Below are 23,889 nucleotides of genomic sequence, written 5' to 3' on the forward strand. Positions count from 1 at the left end.
GTCCTAGACCGTCGTTATGGCGGAGCGCATCCTCATGAATGAGTTCAAGGCTCTCCTCAAAGAGAAATGGGTTAATGTCCAGGTGAGCATACTTGATAGATGGGCTGTCACATCCCAACGTGGCTAACATTCTTCGCACAGTTACACAATGACGACATCTTCAAGTGGGATGTCGCACTGATCGTGATCAACCCGGACTCGCTGTACTATGGCGGTTACTTCAAGGCCTCTATGAGTTTCCCATCAAACTACCCTTACGCTCCGCCAAGTATGCACCTCACAGTTCCTTCTCCGTCACTTCCTATCTCCTTTCCCAGACATGACTGACAAAATCCCCTTACCCGCCATCAGAGTTCCGCTTCCTACGACCCCTCCACCACCCGAACATTTATTCCGACGGCAAGCTATGCATCTCCATTCTCCACCCACCCGGGGAAGATGAAATGTCCGGTGAGCTTGCCTCAGAACGCTGGTCCCCGGCCCAGCGTGTTGAGTCCGTCCTGATCTCCATTCTCTCCCTCCTCGACGATGCCGAGCCATCATCCCCCGCAAATGTCGACGCCGCCGTTCTACTCCGCAGAAATCCAGAAAGATACCGTCAGTTGGTCAAGGAGGACGTCGAGAGGTCCAAGGCTGATATCCCCACCGGCTTCGAGATGCCTACTCACGACACTCCGATCCATGAACCCGTGGAGAAGGAAGACCACGACTTCTGGGCGGATAGTGATGCCGACAGCGATGTGTTTGGCGGCAGTGACTCTGACGACGAGCTTCAGTCTAGCAATAGCGAAATGGAGGTGGACGGCGATGACTCGGATGATGATATTATCGAATGATGATACTGCCGAGATGAAGGCCCAAAGAGCGCTTTCGCAAACTCTTGTCTGAAGGCTTTATCTGGGCGGACAACGACTTGCTTTCTACTACGCGCATATCCAGCATTTTTGGCGTATTACGCGGTTTCATTTTTAATCTTCACACAGTACACAATGGGCGTTTAACAGCATTTTTAGCATGGGACTAATGGTTTACGATAATGCAATCAATATTTACTAGGGCATTTTTCTAACAGCATCCAATCAATGAACGTTATCTTAGGTTCTACTATCTAGTAATCACCCACCAGCCATACCAGTCCTATCTTGAACCCTTTGTATTGAAATCGAACTGTAATGCCCATCGCCGAGCTAAAGTGGGCATGTGGGCTGTCCCCCCACTGACCCCGCACGCTCCCGTCGATTGAATTGGAGTTCCGACTCCTTCCATTGTCATGATGATGTGAGATGTCTACACCCCAGTTCATACACTGCGTTCAAAGTCCCATCTATATCGCGAGTAGCAGTAACACCAGATGCTAATAACTAACTAACTAGTTAGTTATAGGCCACCTAGTAAGTAAGGGAGTTCATAGGTAGGAGGTGCCCGGGCATAGATCAGGTCTTCAACCTACATATACCGACATCCATGGATTGAACCTGCTTTACCGGGCTCTAGTGCTCTAGTAGTCATGGATCCTTCCTAAAGTGTCATTGCGTAATAAAATTAAACCATGGGATGAATCAAAAGACATTCTAGATCGATGTAAACCCCGTGGTTATAGATAAGTATACTACGTGAAGCAACGACATGTCAAACTAGCAGAAAAGCAATCTGTGTATGGAGCGTGGTGGCGGGATTAACCCGCGGATTCGTGTTGGAGAATCCAGGAGAAAAAGAAAACGAGATAAAACCAAAGAAAATGATGTTGCGCCTGTGTTGATCCAGTCATCCATATGCCCGAGTTGTTGGGTTTGTCACTGACACAACCCTAACGACGTTCTAATCTATGCAGAGACAGCTCCCTTGATCTCGCTGTAGATAGCGCCAATCTCTCTGTGGACAGCCTCCTCACCCTTCTTCAGGATGTCGCCAATGCGCTCCTCGACAGTGGGCTCGGCACCGTGGGCCTTGTAGCCACCACCAGCGAGGATCTGAGTGTAATTGGATGAACCACCACCGTTCCAGGCCAGAAGCTATGAACATGTTAATATAAGCCGATCTCGTCCAGACAGGGAAGAAAGACTTACGTTGGGGGTGTCAGCAGGAATGTCAGTAAGTGTGCCTTGGGTGGCAACGCTGATGAGAGCAGCCTTCAGCTGCTTAGGAGTGACATCGGCGACGGCAAAGGCAGAGTCCTTGGCGGGTGCCAGGGAGACGTAGTAGGCCAGCAGACCAGCAATGTGAGGAGAGGCCATGGAAGTACCAGAGATAGTGTTGGTGGCATACTTGCTGCCAATCCAGGTGGAGAGAATGTTCAGGCCAGGGGCAAAGATGTCAGTGCACTTGCCGAAGTTGGAGAAGTAAGCACGCTCATCGGCCAGAGTGGAAGCGCCAACGGTGACAGCCTTCTCGGCGGCAGCCGGGGAGTAGTTGCAGGCATCAGCGTTGTCGTTACCAGCAGCGACGGCGAAGTGAATGCCAGCATCAACAGCGGCATTGACAGCGAGGTCCAGAGTGCGGGAGGTACCACCGCCAAGAGACATGTTGGCAACGCTACCCTTGAACTTCTTGTCACCCTTCTTGGACTTCTTAATGTGTGCTTCAGCTGCCCACTCAACACCCTTGACGACATCGGACATAGTGCCCGAGCCATTGGAGCGGAGAACCTTGACAGCGTAGACATTGGCCTTCTTGGCGACACCGTGCTTCTTGCCAGCAATAGTGCCAGAGCAGTGAGTTCCGTGTCCATTTCCATCCTCATCGGCATCGCCCTGAGGGATGGTCTTTCCCCAGGTCGCACGGCCCTCGAAGTCAACGTGGTCTACGTTGGTACCAGTGTCAATGACATAGGCATCGACACCCTCGCCACCCTCCTCGGCATAGAGGTACTTGTTGAAGTTGCCGAAGGAGAGGCTCTCACGGTGAGAGATACGAGCCAGACCCCAAGGGGCGTTCTTCTCCACGCTGGGACTCTCCATGTGATGGACTTCGGAGTCCTTCTCGATATATTCGACCTGTTTTGGGTCTTATTAGCCGCCGACCTCGGGAAACTCAAAAGAGGGGAAGGCGGTTACTCACATCGGGGTGACGGCGGACTTGCTCGATGACATCCTCATGGAAGTGACCAGCATATCCCATGAGCGATCCAGCAATGTGGAAAGTGTGCTTCAGGCCCATGAAAGCCTCAAAGTCGAAGTCCAAGAGCGAACGCTTCTTCAACTCCATTCGACCGTGCTGAGCGGTGTGAATGTCCTGCACCCAGCTCTGGTGAGCGAGAGCAGAGTTTGGGTCGACATGCTTCTTGAAAACTACAATATAGGAATCGGGGATGTCCTTGGCGTTCACAGAGGAGAGAATAGGAGCGGCATCATTGTGGATAGAGCCAACCGCTACGGGCGAGGCAGCTGCCAACAACGGGAGCAGTGTTAGGCTAAGGAAGCCTTTCATGCTGGGCAATATGGGAATGTCAACACGGCAAGACAGACACTAGATAAGTAAACAATAATCTTAGGTGAAAAAAGGAAGGATGAAGGTTGGGTTGATGGAGGAGGAAGAAGGGGGAAGATGAGGAGAAGGGCAGCAGCTGAGGCTTATCTAGGGAGGAGAACGGGGATTGATGATGCAAGCGGGCGATTACATACGGTTACGCGGGCGGATGACCTGTCGATGTCGATCGAGTGGAGAACTGACTGAGAATGGGGTAACTGATACCGTATGGTATGGTAATTTCATGTCTCGGGAACCTTGAAAGTCAGAGGACGTTCCTGTGTAAGACTCCTCCAATCTTGGGGACTTTCCAAGACTGGTCATAGAGCACATGTTATATTAGGCATAATTATCATATGAAGTGAATTTTAAGTTGTTTGAATATCTCCCGGCCACAAACAAGATGTGCAGAAAGTACTTCCAGGTGGTGCAGAAGGTCATCCTTCCGGGTACCTGGCAGTCTCACCTATGGCATCACTCTCGCACGGCCCAAATCCTCCAAGGCAACTCATCCTCGGACGTCGCGTGCTTCCAGGGTTATGTCGGGTGACTCACTTATTTGTTAGGTTTCCCCCTTGTCTGCATGAGCGTGCCATTATTGGGTACTACACTCTATCACCTAATCGGCAGAGCAGCATGTCATATCATTGGATCACCTGTATCTGATGCCTGTTCCAAGGTTCTCCACATTATTGCTCAAAGCTGCGTCTTATCGCGCTTATCATCCCCTATCAATTGAATCGATTGATCGCTCGTAAATTACCGTTTTAAGGCTGTAACTAATACAGAGGCTTGACGAGGCTGTGTCCAGCCCCCCAAATCGTTCAGTCACCTGATATCTATCTTTCCCCTCCTTCGATAGCGAATTACAGCGGTGGCTGAGTCTCTGGCATGAGGCTTGTTGTTGATGACGACTGTCGCCAATTTTGAGCTCCTCATCCCACTAACCTTGGCACTGGCACTGTCACATACCAATGCAGGCCGTATTACCCGATTCTGAACATTCACGGTCTCTGATGGTCAATCGCCGTCGGAGTGGACGTGGATAAGATTTGGCTATGGCTCCGCCAGCTGCCCTCCACCCTCCCTCCCCCTCCGGATCGACCGACCGATTGGCTGAGGAGCTAGCCCCAGCAATTGACCAGCTGAAGAGCGTTAGTGCAGGCACCGCGATCACTCTGTCACAAGCCCAGTCGACGACCGAATCTCTTCTCCGCCTCCGCCACACCTTCATAGATGATGCACGCCCGCATACTGCCAAAGACGCATTTCGATATCTTCAGGGCTTTCAAACCCTGCTGACACTCGCGGAACGAATAGCCGAGCTCTACGATCCTTCGCATACATCCAAGGAGGAACGGAAAGGCCTGCTGGATATCTTCAAAGATGTGCTCGGTGTGTTGGCAGAGGCTCTGAAAGAACAATTTGGAAACAAGCGGTATTTTGCCCGCAAGATAGTCGGAGGGGGCATTTCTGCACTGGAGCGGATTTTGACCGCGCTGGTCAAGAAGATAGACACGAACGAGGGTGACGCACATCATCTTTACGGCGCCATTTTGGCCGCAGCTCTATGTCAAGAGACAGTCTCGGGTATTTTTGTAACCCTCAACACAAAATTTGCCCAGAATAAGGACTCACTGTCCACGCGAGAGGTCGAAGATGCCGTGGACCATTGCATTGGATCCGCCGAGACGGTGGAAGTGCCAGAACTACTCGGGCCATTCATTCGCGTGTGGTTGATCCACTCCTCTTTCTCGTCAGGGTATGACATCTTACGCCTGGCCTTGCCCGCATGCCTCTGCCAATTGGCCTCGCAGTCTCGGAGGAACGTCGTAGCCTTGCATGCCACCGATATGCTCACATCAATTCTACCCCTCTTGTTCGATGGCGTACGGACTGACAGTGAAAACGCAATCTATCAAAACCTGGCTCAGTCTCTCAGCGTTCAGGGTATGAGTAACTTGGAGGATGCCGTTGCATTATACCGCGGAGCGCATGAAAACCCACAAGTCTTAAAGGTCCTGTTATCTGCTCTTAAGTCCTCTAAAGAGCCCCCGTCAATACAATTCGATATGTCCCGGCATGGGTATTGTTCTGTCGAGTTTTCAACACTTGCTAGGCCCTTTCCTCCTATCAATTCTTCTGGATACACTCTGGCTGTCTGGGCCCGCTTCGACGAGTTCGATTCTAGAACGCACACCACTATCTTTGGAGCCTTCGATGCAAGTCAGACGTGTTTCATTCTTGCCTACCTCGAAAAAGACACCCGAAATTTCATTCTCCAAACTTCAATCCGAGGTGCTCGGCCCAGTGTTCGGTTCAAGGCGGCGAAATTCCAGTCGAAGCGCTGGTATCATATTTGTGTCGTGCAAAAGAGACCAAAGCCGATGTCTTCTTCTCGCGCATCTCTGTTTATAGACGGCGAATTCGTTGAACAGCTGAAGATTGAATACCCGTCTGTTCCTACAACTCATCATCCAAACAAGCCGCCTCGCATTCAGGCCTTCTTTGGCACCCCTCAGGACTTAGCAATGCGACTCGGAAAAGGCGTATCCACTTCTAGGTGGTCTCTTGCAAATGGAATACTCTTTGACGAGGCTTACAGCGACGACATGGTAGCCGTGTTCTACAACCTTGGGCCGCGATATTATGGGAACTTCCAGGACTGCTTGGGTTCTTTCCAGACATACAAAGCCTCTGCGACTCTCAACCTGCGAAATGAACATCTTCACCCCGGCAAGGAGGAAGCCTCGGACATTGTAACTGCCATCCGGAGACGAGCGAGTACATTGATTCGTGAGAGCTCGATTCTGATCAATGTTTCTTCTGTCGCTGTGCTTGACGACGATGATAGCAACAATGTCGATGAATCGCAATTGGTCAAATGTCTCTCACGGCAAGCAGCAAAAAGCTTGCAACAGCTGACGAAAGCGGGCGGTAACGCTATCGCTGTCAATGGCGCTACGCCGGCCATTAATGACGGCTTGACACAACCCCAAGGAGTCGGTATTCTGACGGGTGATCCTGTCGTTGCTGTACCCAGAGCCATGGATGATGCCAGTTGGTGCATTGGTGGCTGCGCCGCGGTCCATCTCAGCTTGATCAAAGCAGCAAGCACCGCTGACAGCACTCGCATGGCCGTGGAGGCTCTCTATGAAGCAGTCAAGGATAACTGGAGGAACAGCGAAGCCATGGAAAGAGAGAACGGCTATGGTATCCTTGCCGCCTTGTTGCGAGAGAAGCTTGGGTTCTATATGGGCAATTCTCCAACTGGTATCAAAATTCCCGTGGTTAGCTCAGATCCCCTGGAGTTGGCATCCTTGATGCTTGATTTGCTACGTTTGACTCTCGCATTTGTTGGATACGACTTTGAGAAGCCCAATAATTCTATCATCACAAACCCGCTCGCCTATCGTGTTCTGCTTGTTGACATGGACGTCTGGCGACTCGGAGAATTGCAGGTGCTCGAGCTATACTACTCTCAATTCCGCACCTTTGCCACCGACAGCAACTACCGTCGATTCAACGCTAGACGACTTGGCCGTATGCGTGAGTATATTTCCTTCTTCCATAACACACCCATACTTAGTAGTCGAGCTAACCATACCAGGTGTCAGCAAAAGGTTACTGGAAACTCTCAAGGGTGGTGAATTGATCGAAGAATCTCTCCGGCCTTGCCTGTTGGCATTCCGCTCGTTGATGGAGAGCAGTCCGTCGGCCGACCTTCTTCGCTCTTTAGCTTTGTCCATCACGTATACACTCCATAAGCCGAAAGTTCCCGCCAACCTCCAAAAAAAGAAGAGCTTACGGTACTTGGCCGCATCAGCTCGACCTGCATCTTCAAACTCGGAAAGCAAGTATGTCACCGGCGCTACTTTGGGTGGTGAATTGTTGCGGTTGTATGCCTCTGTGTTGTGCGATCCCGGCGACCCTACGCCATTGAAGAAATTTGCCAAAGCTGTCACGAATAAGGTATGTCCATCATTCTTGTTCATCCTGTTATTTGTTTAACCATCTATGCAGTGGCTCCTCTATCTCATGTGCGAGGATGAGCCCGAGATTGTGGTCCTTGCAACCAAGATATTGGCCCGTTTGGTAGTGGTCCATGGAGCCGGGTACAGTAAGAAATTCGCAGAGAAGAGCGGCGGTTACATCATCTTGGAATATCGCCTGAAAAGATGGTGGAATATCCCTGCCTTGTGGCCTATCTGCTTTTGCATGTTGTTCGGTGTTGACCATGCTTCCTTGGACCTCAACAAAGCTCTTGACCTGCCCGGGCTGCTCAGCATATTCTTGGCCGACGGCGATGTAAAGGTCGTCTTCCCTGATATGCTGCCGGTGATTCTCAACATGCTGAAGAGCGGGATGCGGAATTCAGTAGTGGCAACTGAAGGTCAGGAAACCCCACTAGGCTCTTTGGAGGAGCTTGCATTCAAATCCTACAAGCCCCGAATGAACTCTCTCAAGCTCGCTGGTAGGTTTGCAGCAGTTACCATCCTGGTTTTTAGCTAACACTTTTTTGTTCTGATAGACGGCGCTCCACCAGACCAGAGTATAAATGGCTCTGCGCTCATATACTCGGTTGTCCAATTCTTAGGAGAAGCGCGTGCCAGATCCCCAAGCTTCCAAGAATTCACTACACACTCTACCTACGTGCAAGAGCTACTTTCTGTGCTTTACCCCATCGTTGTCGGTGCTGATCCAGTTGATCCCAATACTGAAGTAGGCTTCCGGCACAGCGGGATCAGCTTCGATGATAGCAACCTCGTGATACGGCCCCGCTCAAGTACTGCCAATGCCTCGACAGTTTTGCGGACCACTACGGTCAACTCATCTGGCGGTGCTGAAGAGAGCACAGGTACTTTAAGACGAGGTTCATCGTTTGTTCTAGTTTCTTCCGATAAGTCCAAGAATCAGCCCTCCTCGGCACGGATTCGTCGTTTCATGAACCCAACATTTGTTGGACATAAATCTGCCTCAGATCATCCCCTTGTCAAAGCGATCTTCAGGCTGGTATTGGCTGTTTTCGAGGACCAATTATTGGGCCGCAAAGACTTTACAGGCCTTGGTCTTTACTTAAAGACTCCACCCGGCTTCTCAGAACATCAAGCCTATTTTAACTCTTGGGTGTTTGGCTGTGTGCTTTCAGCATTGCAAGATTTGCCTTTAGTCCGATCCGGTCTACTTCATGAGCCCCGAATACTTACGAATCTTGGGCGCTTTGCGACACACTTGACGGAGGCAGTTTATGAAGGCTGGTTTATAAATGGCGCATCATCCACCCTCGAGTTTATTGGCACGATCTTGGAGTATCTCCAGCGCCCGGACATATCTCGGCTCAAAAGCATTCGGTTGTGTAGCCAGTCTACCGCAACTATTCGGTCAACTTTGTACAAAGTCGTATTGTTTCATTTGTCAGAAGCAGACGACACGGAGACAGTGTCGTTGCTTATTCGTCTGAATTATTGGCAGGTGGTTCTTCTGTCGGCTGCCGAAACCCAAACCAGACACCTACATCTTCTATTCTACCTGCTGTATACCAAGCTAATCAGCACGAATGAGGATGTCCGCTCGGCTGCCACCCGGTTGTGGAGAATCATTCTGGTACAGGCGCCAGATGGGATTACAACACTTCTCAGTCATGGCTCTGTCTCTCTCCAGCGTCGATTAGCTGACGGCTTCGATGCCCTTTCGGGAATGGATGACGAAGCTTTCCTTGAGTGGATCGATGATCAACGGGACGATCTAGACGCATTGTTTTTCGGGGTTTTCTCTCGGTTGTGGGACGCCTTCGTTCATGAAGAAAACGCAAACATCGAGGACTCAGTAAGATCTCGTGTCTCGAAACGGAAAGACAAATTGAGACAGTGGGCACAGATCGAGAAATTCGATGAAGACGTGACGCGGAAGCACCATGCTACGCTGCCACATTGGATTTCTAACATCGCAGCTTCCGAGTTCTTGAAGTCCCAAAGATTCATACAAGATCATCAGGATAGCGCTACATTCATGTGGTCGGCCTTCTCCAATCTATTACTAGACTTGCGTCGTCCGGGTGGTCTTCTCTCAGATGGAAAGGAGAGGAGGTGGTGGCTGGACCAAACAGAAGGTCGTAGCCGCATGCGACTACGTCTGGTTCCCGATGAGTCGGGAGATCGACAAGACTATCAGCCTAAGCGTAAAGCCTCAGAGCCTCCAGCAGTCAAATTCGACACTCGGATACGAGCCCTTTCCGAAGCCGAGAGTTTGACTGCACCCCGTTCTCTCGCTGCAGACCCCGAAAATACCGGCGGCGAATCGCCAAGTGGCGATGCCGGCAGTCGGAGCATTCTAGAAGACAACTTTGAGATGATTGACGATCCTAAGGTCGAGCTTGAGGACTATGAAGATAGGAATCGAAAGGTGATGCGATCTCTGCAACGTGGCGATCAGGTTCAAAATGTATGCAACCTGTCTCGAATAATTGGCCTCGAAGCAGTGGAGGGCATCTTGATTCTCGGCAAGGACTGCGTTTACATCCTGGACAATTTCTTCCAAAGAGCAGACGGCGAAATTGTAAACGTCTGGCAAGCTCCCAACGAGGAGCGAGATCCTTACGTGCGCATGATCTCTGGCCGTGAATCCAATGATCACCGCTCGCAGGAGCATGAGACAAGGAGTTGGAAATGGTCTGACTTGGTTAGTGTTTCCAAGCGCCGCTTTTTGTTCCGCGACGTCGCTCTGGAAATATTCTTCACGGATGGTACAAGCTACTTGTTGACTTTACTGTCCGCCCGAGCTCGAGACGACTTGTGCAACCAACTAGCTACCAGAGCACCACAAGTCACTGGAAGTACTGGGCATTCTCGACCAGAAGACGTCTGGCGATTTGAAACCCTTCGCAGTCAAGATGATGCACCACAGTCCCTCGGGTCCAAGTTTGCTAGTGTGTTCGGCCATCTTCCTGCAAACCCAGCAACGCGGAAATGGGTGAAGGGCGAAATCTCCAACTTCCATTACTTGATGTTGATCAACACCTTTGCCGGACGTACGTTCAACGACTTGACTCAGTATCCAGTCTTTCCGTGGGTTTTGGCAGACTACACAAGCGAGGAACTAGATCTTAACAACCCTGCTACATTCCGAGACCTGTCCAAACCGATGGGTTGCCAAACGATTGATCGAGAGATTGGCTTCCGTGAGCGCTACAATGCTTTCGCCGAGATGGGCGATGATAATTCACCTCCTTTCCATTATGGAACGCACTACTCCTCCGCCATGATTGTTAGCTCCTACCTCATTCGTCTGCAACCATTCGTCAAATCCTATCTTCTACTGCAGGGTGGCTCCTTCGATCATGCCGATCGTCTCTTCTATTCCATACGGAAGGCCTGGGAGTCAGCATCTCGGGGCAACATGACTGATGTTCGGGAACTTATCCCCGAGTTCTTCTATCTTCCGGAGTTCCTTGTGAATTCCAACCATTACGACTTTGGTCTTCTTCAAAACATGACCACAGCTATTGACTCTGTTGAGTTACCACCTTGGGCCAAGGGAGACCCCAAAATATTCATCGCGAAACATCGGGAGGCTCTCGAGAGTCCCTACGTGTCGGAGAACCTGCATCACTGGATTGATCTGGTCTTCGGCAACAAGCAAAAGGGTGAAGCAGCTGTAGAATCTGTCAATGTCTTCCACCACCTCTCATACAAAGGTGCCAAAGACTTGGATGCCATCGATGACCCGATGGAACGGCTGGCCACCATCGGTATCATTCACAATTTTGGGCAAACACCTCACCAGATCTTCCAAAGAGCGCATGTCCAGAGAGAGGATCAACGTCATCGCATACCACGTCTTGATACTCTTGCAGAATCCTTGACGCAAATGCCGTTGTCTCTGCTTGATATTGAAGAGCGGGTGGCAACACTATCGATGAAAAACGACCGTCTATTGTGTACGGCAGCTCTGAGGCTCAATGTGCCACCGACTTATGACCACTACATGGAATGGGGATTCTTTGATGGCAGTGTTCGATTCTACTCCGTCGACACGCGCAAACTCCTGGGCCACTTTGAGCACCTACACGTCGGCCAATTGTCTCATGCTAGCTTTGCAGATTCCCGTACGCTGGTTACCTGTGGCACGGACTGCACTATCTCGGTATGGACAGTCACTGCAACATCCAAATCGGTTGATCTGCAACCCATTGGGTCGCTATTTGGCCATCGAGCGCCAGTCACTGTGCTGGCCGTGTCACGTTCCTTCAGTACTTTATTATCCGCCTCCAATGACGGACAGATCATGTTATGGGATCTCAATCGGCGATCCTTCGTGCGCGCCCTTCCCGCCGACGGTGCGGTCGATGTATGTTTCCCTTGCTTATCTTGGATGCTTTCATTTTTTGACTAATGTATTAACTAGTGTGCTCGAATCAACGATGTTTCCGGGGACATTATGGTCTGCCGCGGTAGTCGCTTGACATTGTACACCCTCAACGGAGCCGTGTTGGTGGACCAACAGGTTTGCGACTCGAGTGACGACCACGTCTTATCCTGTGTCTTTTACGAGGGTGTACAGAACGAATGGCTCGAACGCGAACTGGTGCTTACAGGTCATTCTCGTGGCATGGTCAACATCTGGAGCAAGTGCCTTCGCGGCGGCCGTTTCGAGTTGGAATTGATCCGACAACTACATCATACCGACAGTAGTCGTGACAATGGTGCCAACATCAGTGCCGGCATCAGCTGCATCTTGGCTCTCCCCCATGTGGTCTATACTGGGGATGAGGCCGGTCGAGTGGTAAGTCCGGGTCTCATGTTATGTGCAATCGACGAGGCTAACATGGTCATAGTATGAATGGAACTGCATCCAGCGCCGCTGAACTTCTCACCACCATTTTCACCTCCCCTTTCACCCTACTACCTTCATTTTCAAAATTCAGATTCAAAAGCCATGCATTGAAGCCTGTGATAGATCTGCAGTGGCATTTGTGAGTGCAATTCAGGCTATCGCATCGAGTATTAGCGTCCATAGTTAGCGAAAATAATGAGAGAGCACGTGTTCCCTCAGTCGATATTTAACCGGGACCCCCGGTGAGCATTGCATTAACCGCTACAGTAGTGGGCCGTGTTGTCCGGTCTACCATACTCCGGTTGGGGGAAATTCGGAGCACACTGCGCCGGATTTGAGATTCTACTACATAGCATACCCAATTTGAAAGGGTAGAATAGAAGTCAATGAATTGGATTATTCATGTTGAAATGTCTCTAATGAGGCGCAATTGAGAAAAGAACAGTAAAGAAAGAAGCAAAAGATCGAATGACATAGAAGAAAAAGACACGTACCTGCGACAAACCAACTTTTAAATTCCAGCGCGCAGCGTCATTTGCCCCACCAATTCCAGGAAAATGGGGCACAGGCCAGGTACTTACCTTAACTATGGCACTGTCATAGTAAACACATGTACCTGGCAAATGATCTCGTAAACTGGTCTATGACACCACCCCTCCTTCTAAATACCGCGCCGCCCGCCACTCTTCTTCCTCTTCTTCATCCATTCTCTATTGACATTCCAATCTTATTGTCTAAATTCAAAAAAATGTCTTCTTCTCTCGAACAGCTCAAGGCCACCGGCACCGTTGTCGTTTGCGACTCTGGTAAGCTATCATCAAGCTCCCCAACTTACGGAAATATGCTAACGCGATAATTCTAGGTGACTTTGCCAGTATGTATTCCAGCTTCACACAGCATTAGTCGCAACATTGAATTCGTCGCTAACCTAGCACGCAGCTATTGGCAAGTACAAGCCCCAAGATGCCACCACCAACCCCTCCTTGATTTTGGCCGCTTCCAAGAAGCCTGAGTACGCCGCTCTCATCGACACTGCCGTTGCCTACGGCAAGCAGAACGGCAAGACCCTCGATGAGCAGGTTGAGGCCACTCTCGACCGTCTCCTCGTCCAGTTCGGAAAGGAGATCCTCAACATCATTCCCGGCAAGGTCTCCACCGAGGTTGACGCCAAGCTGTCCTTCGATACCCAGGCTTCCGTCGACAAGGCTCTGCAGATCATCAAGGTATGTTTAGAATGTCCCGGAACGACTCCTCGAAGCCACGAGCTGACAATTGCCACTTAGCTGTACGCCGACAACGGTATCTCCAAGGACCGCGTCCTGATCAAGATTGCCTCCACCTACGAGGGCATCAAGGCCGCTCACATCCTCCAGTCCCAGCACGGCATCAACTGCAACCTGACCCTCATGTTCTCCCTGGTTCAGGCTATTGCTGCTGCCGAGGCCGGTGCCTACCTCATCTCTCCCTTCGTTGGCCGCATTCTTGACTGGTTCAAGGCCGCCCACAAGCGCGACTACACCGCCCAGGAGGACCCCGGTGTCAAGTCCGTCCAGGACATCTACAACTACTACAAGAAGTTCGGCTACCAGACTATCGTCATGGGTGCTTCTTTCCGTAACGTCGGCGAGATCACCGAGCTCGCTGGCTGTGACTACCTGACCATCTCCCCCAACCTCCTTGAGGACCTCTACAACTCCACCGAGCCCGTTCCCCAGAAGCTTAACCCCGCCGGTGCCTCCAACCTCGAGATCCAGAAGCGCGAGTACCTCAACAACGAGGCTGACTTCCGCTTCGACTTCAACGAGGAGGCTATGGCCGTTGAGAAGCTCCGTGAGGGTATCTCCAAGTTCGCTGCTGATGCCATCACCCTCAAGCAGCTTCTTGCCCAAAAGATTCAGGCTTAAGCGAGGTCTTGGTCTTGTTAATTGTTCAAAATTTTTATTTTCTTTGTAAATGCGTCGTCACCAAAATTTGGACGGCAGATATGAATTGATGAACTTATTCTGATATCAATGTTGTGTTTTCTTTTGTTTCGGTATTTTCGTAGGGAATAGATTATCTGATGGGGCTATGCAAACCGCGGAATCTGGCCGGGTCGGCTTATTCACATGACCCCGCACCTACTAAGCTAGAAGGATTTGCCAGTATGGTGTCACTTCACGAGGAGCCGAACATAAATGCCATGGGACACACATTGTTACCCGAGGTTGACAGGTAAAATAGACTCCGATGCTTGAGGCAACACAATGTGCAACTACATATATGAGTTGCACCTCACACCAGACGTCTCTTGTGGTACAGTAGAAAGTGAACTGTGAGTGGATCAATCCTCGTGAGGGGTAGAAGTATATGGAAGAGCATACAAACACTTCACCAGGAGTATCAGCGGTAGGAACGGCGCTAGTAAAATATAGCACGACCCGAAGAGGTATCAAAATGAAAATTGCGGTGTTCTGTTATGTCATTTGTCCCCTCGTTCCGAATGTATGCCCACTTCGGAAGGTGGGGGATGTTTTATTCTCGTATCAGGTACTGGGTACTCGCACGAATTGCTAATTTTATACTGTAATACATGTACCTAGTACTTAGCTTGTAACATAGAGTCACGTCGACATCATCCCGCTTATTATCTTCGTCCGCCCTCTTCCTCTCCTCTTCTCTAACAATACTCCCTTTCTTCAATTTCCAATCTATAACATCTATAATCAAAATGGTTAAGGCTGGTAAGTAAATCTCCATCGTTGGTTCCTCTGTAGGGCCACCCATAAGCTTCAGATCCAGCTCCAGCTTCCCCACGATCTCCCGTGGCAAGGGGACCTTGGGTGTGAGCACATTTGAGCACCTTGTGATTCTGGACTCAATTCCCAGCCTATCGGCTTGCATCCTCCTGCCAGCTCTCCACTGCTTCCCTTGACATTTGTCAATGCCCCTGGGACAAGGGGGAAGCTGTCCACTTGCTGGAAGCTCCAGTGGGATTCTGATCTCGGGCCAGTGTGGCACCGGCCATGACTGCGGCTGAGATCGGTATCCGGGAGCTTGGGGATTCAGGGCGTGCTATTTTGGGAGAAAGCTTCGATATGTCTTCTAGAACTCTTCATTGACCACTTTTTCTTGCTGTGCAGTTGCTGTTCTCCGTGGTGACGCTAAGGTCGCCGGCACCGTCACCTTCGAGCAGGCTGACGAGAACGCCCCTACCACCATCTCCTGGAACATCACCGGCAACGATGCCAACGCTGAGCGTGGTTTCCACGTCCACCAGTTCGGTGACAACACCAACGGCTGCACCTCCGCTGGCCCTCACTGTATGTTATATTGATATGTCGGATATCATAGGAAGGAGCTTAGAAGACTGATCCTTCATAGTCAACCCCTTCGGCAAGACCCACGGTGCTCCCACTGACTCCGAGCGTCACGTCGGTGACCTTGGTAACTTCAAGACCGATTCTGAGGGCAACGCCACTGGCTCCAAGCAGGACAACCTTGTCAAGCTGATCGGTGCTGAGTCCGTTCTCGGCGTAAGTTTATCTTGATATCAGATGCTTAGCTTTGCCGACATAAGTTGCTAACATACATGTTTAGCGCACTCTTGTCGTCCACGCCGGTACTGATGATCTTGGCCGCGGAAACACCGAGGAGTCCAAGAAGACCGGTAACGCCGGTGCCCGCCCTGCTTGCGGTAAGTCCATGTGATGTGCTGTAGCGGAGACGAATGCTAATCGAAGATATCAGGTGTCATTGGTATTGCCGCATAAATGCGTCCCTCTACCCCTTTTGGAACTTGGATCTCAACCGTAATCGGTGGAGCAAAAGTATAGGGTAACTCCTAAATAGGATACATGAATGAATGCCATTTTTTGACCAACAGACCGACATGTTTCTGATATGTGCCATGATCAGCGGATACCTGCGTATGGCTTCGATATTCGCTTCGTAGACTTTCCCGGTGTACGGAGTAGAAGCTCGGCTCGACCACTTGGCACTGACCGCTTTCCCCCACAAGTAAACACCTAACTAACTAGACACCGGCCACGTTTCCCCTCAGGACATTCTCCTTATTCTCCTCAACCTCTTTTCTTTCTTAATTGTGTTACTTTTTGTTCTTGGTGTTACCAATCTCATCTTTATTGAGTGTGTGGTAACTAGTGCTTCCATTCAGCATGCCTTTCGAAGCACGGGTTAAGTCCGTCCTGTCCGGCGACACCGTGGTGCTGTCGCATGTCACCAATCCGTCACAAGAACGCGTCTTAAGCTTGGCTTATGTCTCTGCTCCGAGATTAAGGAGAGATGGTGATGAGGTATGTGCATTGGCAGGGTTATTCGCATGTGCGAGCTCCACAAACAAATATCTCGGCGTCACTCCCATGTGGACTTCTATTTCCCAATCCGCAGTTTGGATCACATGAACTACATGTTGCATTGGAGGAAATACCGATGATCAAACAAATCACCAGACAAAGGAAGTACAAGGGCTGATCTAAATATCCAATTATAGGCCTACGCCTTCCAATCCCGCGAATTCCTCCGTGAGCTCCTTGTCGGCAAAGTCGTCCAGTTCCACGTTGTATACACTATCCCCACCGGTGCCAAGCGTGACTACGGTATCATCAAGCTGCCCGGATTCGACGCATCATTGCCCGATATCAGTGTGCAGGAGGGTTGGACACGGGTTCGTGAAGAAGCCGGCAAGCGGTCAGATGAGTCTGAAGAGACCATTGCGCTCTTGGAACGCCTGCGGGCATTGGAGTCCCTCGCTCGGGAGGAAGGCAAGGGAACCTGGGCTGGTGGCAACAAAGGCGAGATCGAGACTACCTACGAATTGACTGGTGCCCGGGATCTGGTCAAGCGCAACTTGGGCCAGCAACTGGAGGGCATCATCGAGAAGGTCCTCAACGGCGACCGTATTATCCTGCGTTTGTTACTCAAGCCGCAGGAACACCTTCAGACTGTTGTTGCCATTGCTGGTGTCCGGGCTCCGTCTGCCAAGCGCACAACCGCTGATGGCAAAGAGACGGCAGCTGAGCCATTCGGTGATGAAGCACAGGAGTTCGTCGAGTCACGGCTCTTGCAGCGCAAGGTTAAGGTTTCCCTGCTCGGTGTTACACCGCAGGGCCAGATTGTTGCCACTGTCCTCCACCCCAATGGCAACATTGCACGATTCCTCCTTGAGGCTGGTCTGGCCCGCTGCCAGGACCACCACTCCACCCTTTTGGGTCCCGACATGGCCCTTCTCCGCCAGGCAGAACTCACAGCCAAGAATGATCGCAAGGGACTGTGGGTTAGCCACACTGGTTCCACCACTGCCGGTGCCGCCGCTGTGGACTACCTTGTCACCCGTGTTTTGAACGCTGATACCCTTTTCATCCGGAACAAGGCCGGCCAGGAGAAGAAGATCAGCCTTGCTAGCATTCGTCAACCTAAGCCCTCTGACCCCAAGCAGGCTCCGTTTGCCGCTGACGCTAAGGAGTACCTGCGCAAGCGCGTGATCGCCAAGCATGTTATGGTCACCGTGAACGGCAAGAAGCCCGCCACCGAGGGATACGAAGAGCGCGAGGTCGCTACTGTTGTCCAAAACGGTACCAACATTGCCGTGGCCCTTGTGCAAGCCGGTTACTCCTCTGTGATTCGCCACCGTATGGATGACACCGACCGATCCCCCGATTACGATGCGCTGCTCGCTGCTGAGGCCGACGCCCAGAAGGAAGGCCGTGGAATGTGGTCTGCTAAGCCTCCCAAGGCGAAGCAAATTGTCGATTACTCGGAGAGTGTCCAAAAGGCCAAGCTGGAGCTTGGTGTCCTGCAGCGCCAAAAGCGTGTCCCGGCCGTTGTAGACTTTGTCAAGTCTGGCTCTCGCTTCACTGTCCTTATCCCCCGCGAGAACGCCAAATTAACTCTCGTTCTTTCCGGTATCCGTTGCCCTCGCTCTGCCCGCGGACCCAGCGACGCTGGTGAGCCTTTCGGTCAGGAGGCTCACGATCTCGCCAACCGCCGCTGCATGCAGCGTGATGTTGAGATTGACGTCGAGACCATTGACAAGGTTGGTGGTTTCATCGGCAGCCTCTACGTCAACAAGGAGAACTTCACCAAGGTCCTTCTGGAGGAGGGTCTGGCCACCGTCCACGCATACTCGGCTGAGCAGTCTGGTCACGCCACGGAGTACTTCGCTGCTGAACAGCGCGCCAAGGAAAGCCGCAAGGGGCTGTGGCACGATTGGGACCCTACTAAGGAGGCTGCAGAGGCTGAAGAGGCCGAGGCCGCAAACACCACCGGCGCTGAGAGCGATGCCGCTCCCGCACAGCGTCGCAAGGATTACCGCGACGTGATGGTCACCTACATCGACCCTGCTTCTGCCAAACTCAAGCTGCAACAGATTGGCACTGGTACCAACGCACTCACCGAATTGATGAGCGCTTTCCGCTCATTCCACTTGAACAAGGCAAACGATACCCCGCTGCCCGGCCCACCCAAGGCCGGCGACTGGGTTGCCGCCAAATTCACTGAAGACGGCGCCTGGTACCGCGCCAAGATCCGCCGGAACGACCGCGAGAAGGAACAGGCCGAGGTTGTCTACGTCGACTACGGCAACTCCGAGACCCAGCCATGGAAGGCACTTCGCCCTCTCACCCAGCCTCAGTTCTCCGGCCAGACCCTCCGCCCCCAGGCCGTTGATGCAGTCCTCTCTCTCCTACAGTTCCCAACCTCCGAGGACTACCTCGAGGATGCCGTTGGGTTCATCGGCGATCAGACCTTCGACCGCCAGCTCGTCGCAAACGTTGACCACGTTGACCAGGACGGTACCCTTCACGTCACTCTTCTCGACCCCACTGTTTCCAAAAACCTGGACAACAGCATCAATGCCGACATCATCCAAGAGGGTCTGGCTATGGTGCCCCGCAAGCTGAAGGCTTGGGAGCGTGCCTCCGTCGATACCCTGGCCACCTTGCGGACACTCGAGGACGAGGCTAAGGCCGAGCGCCGGGGTATCTGGGAGTACGGTGATCTTACCGAGGACTAATTTCCTGTATTTATTTGAATTCTTAGGCTTTAGGAGGGCTATCTGTACAGATATTGTTGAGTTTGACCCTGGGGTTTATCATCCAGTGATACCATCATAAACTGTGTATTGCATATTGTGGTTTTCCACATTGTCGAGCGTGTAGTAGCAGGGTTAATTCGACCTCAACCCCTGAGATCTGTCACCTCCAATGCTCGTCATTTGTGGCAACTGGTTGATCCCCGCCGATTAGCTTTGGTGGATCTGCGTCTCGGCAGTACTTTGATAGATGATCAGGTCAAAGTCTCTACTCACAGGAACAAGAAGCCCTAAATACGCCTCTCATTCTGTCTACCAAAATAAAGTTCATCCATCACAAATCGAGCCCAGGACGCCGATCCCGGGACTTCGACGAAAGTAAACTGTCAGACTTAATTCACCGCCTCTTCCTCTCCGCCACCACCAAGATTATCCTAACGCCGATCTCTCCTCTACACAAAATATAAGTACATAAGAGCTCACCATGTTCTGGGGTAGCAAAACACCACAGGAGCCCCAAGAGGCGCAAGCCGATTCCACTCCCCGAAACGATCCCACCGTCTCCGCCTCACAAGCCGCCGGCACCGCATGGCTCGCCGGACATCTGCACCACCTAACCCCGGAGCAGGAGGAGAAGCTGCAGGAATTCAAGGCGCTGTGCGCCGAGCGAGGATACTACACTCCTGCCGTGCAACAAGCGGATGGTGTGGAGGCAAAGCCCGCCAGCCATGATGACGCGACTTTATTGTATGTAACGTCTCCGCGCCGCTCCGCGTGGTACCAGATTCTCGACCGAACCATTTGCTGATTCATTGCTTTCGTCAGGCGATTCCTACGAGCTCGCAGGTTTGAGACGGAGCCTGCTTGGGCTCAATTCAAGGATACGGAAGACTGGAGGAAAGATAATGCCATTGAGGCGCTATACGAGAATATCAGTGTGGACTCATACGAGGCTGCTCGACGGATGGTGCGTCTACATTATCCATCCGGGTGATTGGAATGGTGGTTTATACAGATCTGGGGCTAACCAGATCCTGGAACTCTACAGTACCCTCAATGGACAGGCCGTCGTGATCGCCGCGGAATCCCCGTCTATGTCTTCGAGATCCGCCACCTGGATAACAAGGCCATCGCCGCTTACAATGCCACCATGACCACCGGCATCCCCGAAACCCACAAGTCATCCACCGTCCCCGCGCGCCTGCTGAACCTCTTCGCCCTGTACGAGAACCTCCTCCGGTTCGTGATGCCACTCTGCTCGGCGCTGCAGCGTCCGAACCCAGAAACCCCCATTGTGACCTCGACGAATATCGTCGATGTCAGCGGTGTGGGACTGAAACAATTCTGGAATTTGAAGACCCACATGCAGGATGCCAGTGTGTTGGCTACGGCTCATTACCCGGAGACACTGGATCGGATCTTCGTAAGTTGACCCCCGAAAGAATCCTGCCAGAACTAACCTCGAGACCAGATTATCGGAGCCCCTTCGTTCTTCCCTACAGTCTGGGGTTGGATCAAGCGCTGGTTCGACCCAGGCACTACATCCAAGATCTTTATCCTCTCCGCTGCTGAGGTCGGCCCAACTCTCACCTCCTTCATGGAGCCTACTAGCATTCCCAAGCAGTACGGCGGCCAGCTCGAGTGGCAGTGGGGCGATATGCCGAACCTCGATGAGCCCAGTCGTGAACTACTCAGTGGTCTGGAGCAGCCGCTTGCTGACGGCCAGACGCGCAAGGAATTGCTCAAGGGTCCTGTGTTGTTCGAGGGTGATCATCTCAGTGTGCTGGGCACTGTGGATGGGAAGGAGCGCAGGGAGACTATTGCTGTGCCTAAGACGCAGGCTTTAAATGGGTCTGCTGGTGATGCAGAGAAGGAGGACAGCGAGACGCTTGTTGACAATGTGGCTGACAAGGTTCACCAGCTTGCTGTTGACGAGGCGACGAATACTGTTGCTGCATAGATATTAGAGTGTATTTGATAGAAGGCAGCAGGATATTTGGTGAACATACATATTAGCCACATGCGATTTAGCGAAAGATAGTGCAGATTTCAATACCGAGGCTTTTGCATTTCTTCTATCTCTTCGTTTTGGCAGGTGCCTGGTTGGCTATGAAAATCCGAAAGACGTACTGGTTACCCGATTTGGACATTTGATAAATAATCCCAACGTCTAGACCTTCCATGACTTGACCGAATCCTCGTTCCTAAGATAGAATAGATCATCTTTGAAGATCTGATAATGAATCATATGTATGAGTCGACGATGTACATCAAGTACGAAATAGTTCCTACGAAACATCGAGAACATTGTTCGGAAGTAAGTTGACCAATTGGAGATGAGGGCAAGGAATTCACATGACTCGACCATGTGGCCAACGTATAAACAGTATACGGATACGCTGCAGATCAACCGAATCAAGTCTGGATTCAAAAGTTGTTCAAGGCCATGAACTATGGCCGTATTATGATGCCATGATTGCCATCATCCCCCGAATGAGTCCGACACAAACATGACAGATCCCCCGCCAGGACAACAGAATCAGGCCAAGCGCTAACGACCGCGCTAAAACAACCATGTTGGGGAAAAGAGACAAGGATAGGCTAGGCTTAACGTCATCCCCGAATAAAAAAAGCCCGAGGCTCGCGTTTTTGCGGAGTGCGGTGCCGGTAGAAGAAGTGGGTATTCTTCACATGCTCTAGCCACCACCAATCGCCGAACGATTGGGGGTAGTGATCGACAAGCCCCAATAATATAAACCCACCCCATCGACCCCCCCAGTCATGGAGACCATGCAAAATCTACTACACCCCTCCACGGAGATTGGCAGCAAAAAACCCATACATGAAGCAACAATGGACCGCAACCCAAAGGACTCAATGAAGTCCACCTGGCGGACCCAAGCCCGCACAGAGTGGGGACCCTTCCACTGGCTCTTCGAAGTCCTCAACATCTACCCGGAACACCTGAACACCGACATCCCCGTACACGCAAAAGAAGACGCCGTCCCCCACGTTCCAGACTGGTCCATGCACCGCTGGGTCATCGCGCACGCCGTCATCCCGCTCATCATCCACCAAGCCTACGTGCAGCTGACGGGGCGCAACCTCAGCGCATTCGCAGCCTTCATCCTATACGCATTCGCCTTCAAGGGCATCGCCATCCACGAGCTCTACGCTCTCCGCCGTCTAGGCCACGTCTACGGCTTCCTGGACGGCGACAAGCACGCACGCGACGGTGTGCCAGACGTCGGCGTTGGAAAAGTCGCCCGCTCCCTAATCTCGACCTCCACCTTCCGGCCCATGTTCACAGTCTTCATCGCCTACCGCGCATCCCAAACACCGGCCACCATGTCCTTCGCCTGGCTGCCGCTGGAAATCGGGCTTTATGGCATCATCCTCGACTTCTGGTTCTACTGGTACCATCGCGCCATGCACGATGTCGGCGTCTTGTGGAAGTACCATCGTACCCACCACCTCACTAAACATCCGAATCCGCTCTTGACGCTGTATGCGGACTCCGAGCAGGAGTTCTTTGATATCCTGGGCGTGCCGCTGATGACGTATTACTCGATGCGGTTTATGGGCTTGCCGATGGGGTTCTATGAGTGGTGGATTTGTCACCAGTATGTTATGTTTGCGGAGCTGGCGGGTCATAGTGGGCTTAGGGTTCATGCGACGCCGCCTTCGACGTTGAGTTGGGCGTTGAGGTTGTTTAAGGCGGAGTTGGTGGTTGAGGATCATGATTTGCATCATCGGAAAGGGTGGAAGAAGAGTCATAATTATGGGAAGCAGACCAGGCTTTGGGATCGGGTTTTTGGCACTTGTGCTGAGAGGTATGAGAGTACCGAGAACAATATTGATTATGAGAATCAGGTGCCGTTCCCTTTGTGGTGGTGATTTGGAAAAGTGTTGGATATATGGTGTGTTATTGCGTCGTTCTTTTTCTTGTTTATATCGTTGATACCACGTTAAATGCTTTGGACATGTCTATAACTGAATGGAATGTTATGACCCATACCTAATCTCTACTAGTCGTCATGCAGGCGTACTTTGACTGGACGCAATATCAAGACATCAGCAGAACGCGTTTCCAATATAGGTACAACGCTTTCGAAGCAAAGGGAAGAGTTGTGCGAGAGGTAAAGAATGCTTCTTCTCCAAGTGCCCGGACAAGCCGAACAGTTGATGAAAAAGTCGCGTCAATCGGGGGCAGTGTAAGCCCGATGACACAGTGCAACGAGGCATGCGCAAGCGCAGAGGCCAAGTCGCGGGGACCAAAAATAGGAATAATCAAAGTGTTTCCAAGACGGAAACTTTCAGAGATTAAACTGAAAAGAACAGATACTACACTTGATCTAAGCCAATAGGCAAAGAGAGCTGAAGAAGAAAAGAAAAGAAGAGGAAGTTTGGGGGGACAGAGGGGGTTTATATAGACCCTGATGGTCACGTGAATTTGCCCCTGACATGCATTTGAGGCAAGGGCTCCCCGACTTTTGCAGGCGAAAGTGAGGAAACCATGGATGCTACACGAGGAAGGAACCAGTGAACACCTGAATATGTAT

The 23,889-nt window shown here is 51.5% G+C and overlaps 9 protein-coding genes across 9 annotated transcripts; 7 read left to right on the top strand and 2 right to left on the bottom strand.

Moving 5' to 3' along the window:
- Positions 1-16: 16 nt before the first annotated feature.
- N7515_000909 (uncharacterized protein) lies at positions 17-836 on the top strand (the record flags this gene model as incomplete). Its single annotated transcript, XM_056661653.1, has 3 exons — positions 17-82; positions 142-268; positions 352-836. The coding sequence occupies 3 exons, from the start codon at positions 17-19 to the stop codon at positions 834-836; spliced, it is 678 nt and encodes a 225-aa protein (XP_056526819.1).
- A 987-nt stretch (positions 837-1,823) lies between these two features.
- N7515_000910 (S8 family peptidase) lies at positions 1,824-3,426 on the bottom strand (the record flags this gene model as incomplete). Its single annotated transcript, XM_056661654.1, has 3 exons — positions 1,824-2,012; positions 2,067-2,993; positions 3,058-3,426. The coding sequence occupies 3 exons, from the start codon at positions 3,424-3,426 to the stop codon at positions 1,824-1,826; spliced, it is 1,485 nt and encodes a 494-aa protein (XP_056526820.1).
- A 1,097-nt stretch (positions 3,427-4,523) lies between these two features.
- Positions 4,524-12,328, top strand: N7515_000911 (Beige/BEACH domain protein; the record flags this gene model as incomplete). The annotated part of the gene is made up of 6 exons (XM_056661655.1): positions 4,524-7,014; positions 7,076-7,437; positions 7,489-7,939; positions 7,997-11,811; positions 11,869-12,246; positions 12,299-12,328. The coding sequence occupies 6 exons, from the start codon at positions 4,524-4,526 to the stop codon at positions 12,326-12,328; spliced, it is 7,527 nt and encodes a 2,508-aa protein (XP_056526821.1).
- A 717-nt stretch (positions 12,329-13,045) lies between these two features.
- On the top strand, positions 13,046-14,201 carry N7515_000912 (sedoheptulose-7-phosphate:D-glyceraldehyde-3-phosphate transaldolase TAL1; the record flags this gene model as incomplete). Its single annotated transcript, XM_056661656.1, has 4 exons — positions 13,046-13,103; positions 13,160-13,171; positions 13,237-13,520; positions 13,581-14,201. The coding sequence occupies 4 exons, from the start codon at positions 13,046-13,048 to the stop codon at positions 14,199-14,201; spliced, it is 975 nt and encodes a 324-aa protein (XP_056526822.1).
- Positions 14,202-15,007: 806 nt separating this feature from the next.
- Positions 15,008-16,049, top strand: sod1 (superoxide dismutase SOD1; the record flags this gene model as incomplete). The annotated part of the gene is made up of 5 exons (XM_056661657.1): positions 15,008-15,020; positions 15,420-15,599; positions 15,661-15,812; positions 15,877-15,973; positions 16,027-16,049. The coding sequence occupies 5 exons, from the start codon at positions 15,008-15,010 to the stop codon at positions 16,047-16,049; spliced, it is 465 nt and encodes a 154-aa protein (XP_056526823.1).
- Positions 16,050-16,454: 405 nt separating this feature from the next.
- Positions 16,455-19,309, top strand: N7515_000914 (putative transcription factor (Snd1/p100); the record flags this gene model as incomplete). Its single annotated transcript, XM_056661658.1, has 2 exons — positions 16,455-16,592; positions 16,790-19,309. The coding sequence occupies 2 exons, from the start codon at positions 16,455-16,457 to the stop codon at positions 19,307-19,309; spliced, it is 2,658 nt and encodes an 885-aa protein (XP_056526824.1).
- Positions 19,310-19,811: 502 nt separating this feature from the next.
- Positions 19,812-21,287, top strand: N7515_000915 (SEC14 family lipid-binding protein; the record flags this gene model as incomplete). Its single annotated transcript, XM_056661659.1, has 4 exons — positions 19,812-20,074; positions 20,153-20,294; positions 20,376-20,750; positions 20,799-21,287. The coding sequence occupies 4 exons, from the start codon at positions 19,812-19,814 to the stop codon at positions 21,285-21,287; spliced, it is 1,269 nt and encodes a 422-aa protein (XP_056526825.1).
- Positions 21,288-22,180: 893 nt separating this feature from the next.
- On the top strand, positions 22,181-23,224 carry N7515_000916 (sterol desaturase family protein; the record flags this gene model as incomplete). Its single annotated transcript, XM_056661660.1, has 1 exon — positions 22,181-23,224. The coding sequence occupies one exon, from the start codon at positions 22,181-22,183 to the stop codon at positions 23,222-23,224; it is 1,044 nt and encodes a 347-aa protein (XP_056526826.1).
- Positions 23,225-23,393: 169 nt separating this feature from the next.
- On the bottom strand, positions 23,394-23,793 carry N7515_000917 (uncharacterized protein; the record flags this gene model as incomplete). Its single annotated transcript, XM_056661661.1, has 2 exons — positions 23,394-23,704; positions 23,763-23,793. The coding sequence occupies 2 exons, from the start codon at positions 23,791-23,793 to the stop codon at positions 23,394-23,396; spliced, it is 342 nt and encodes a 113-aa protein (XP_056526827.1).
- Positions 23,794-23,889: the final 96 nt, after the last annotated feature.

Source organism: Penicillium bovifimosum, assembly GCF_028826915.1.
Source record: "Penicillium bovifimosum strain IBT 22155 chromosome Unknown utg000001l_segment0_segment0, whole genome shotgun sequence".
Lineage (NCBI taxonomy): Eukaryota > Fungi > Ascomycota > Eurotiomycetes > Eurotiales > Aspergillaceae > Penicillium > Penicillium bovifimosum.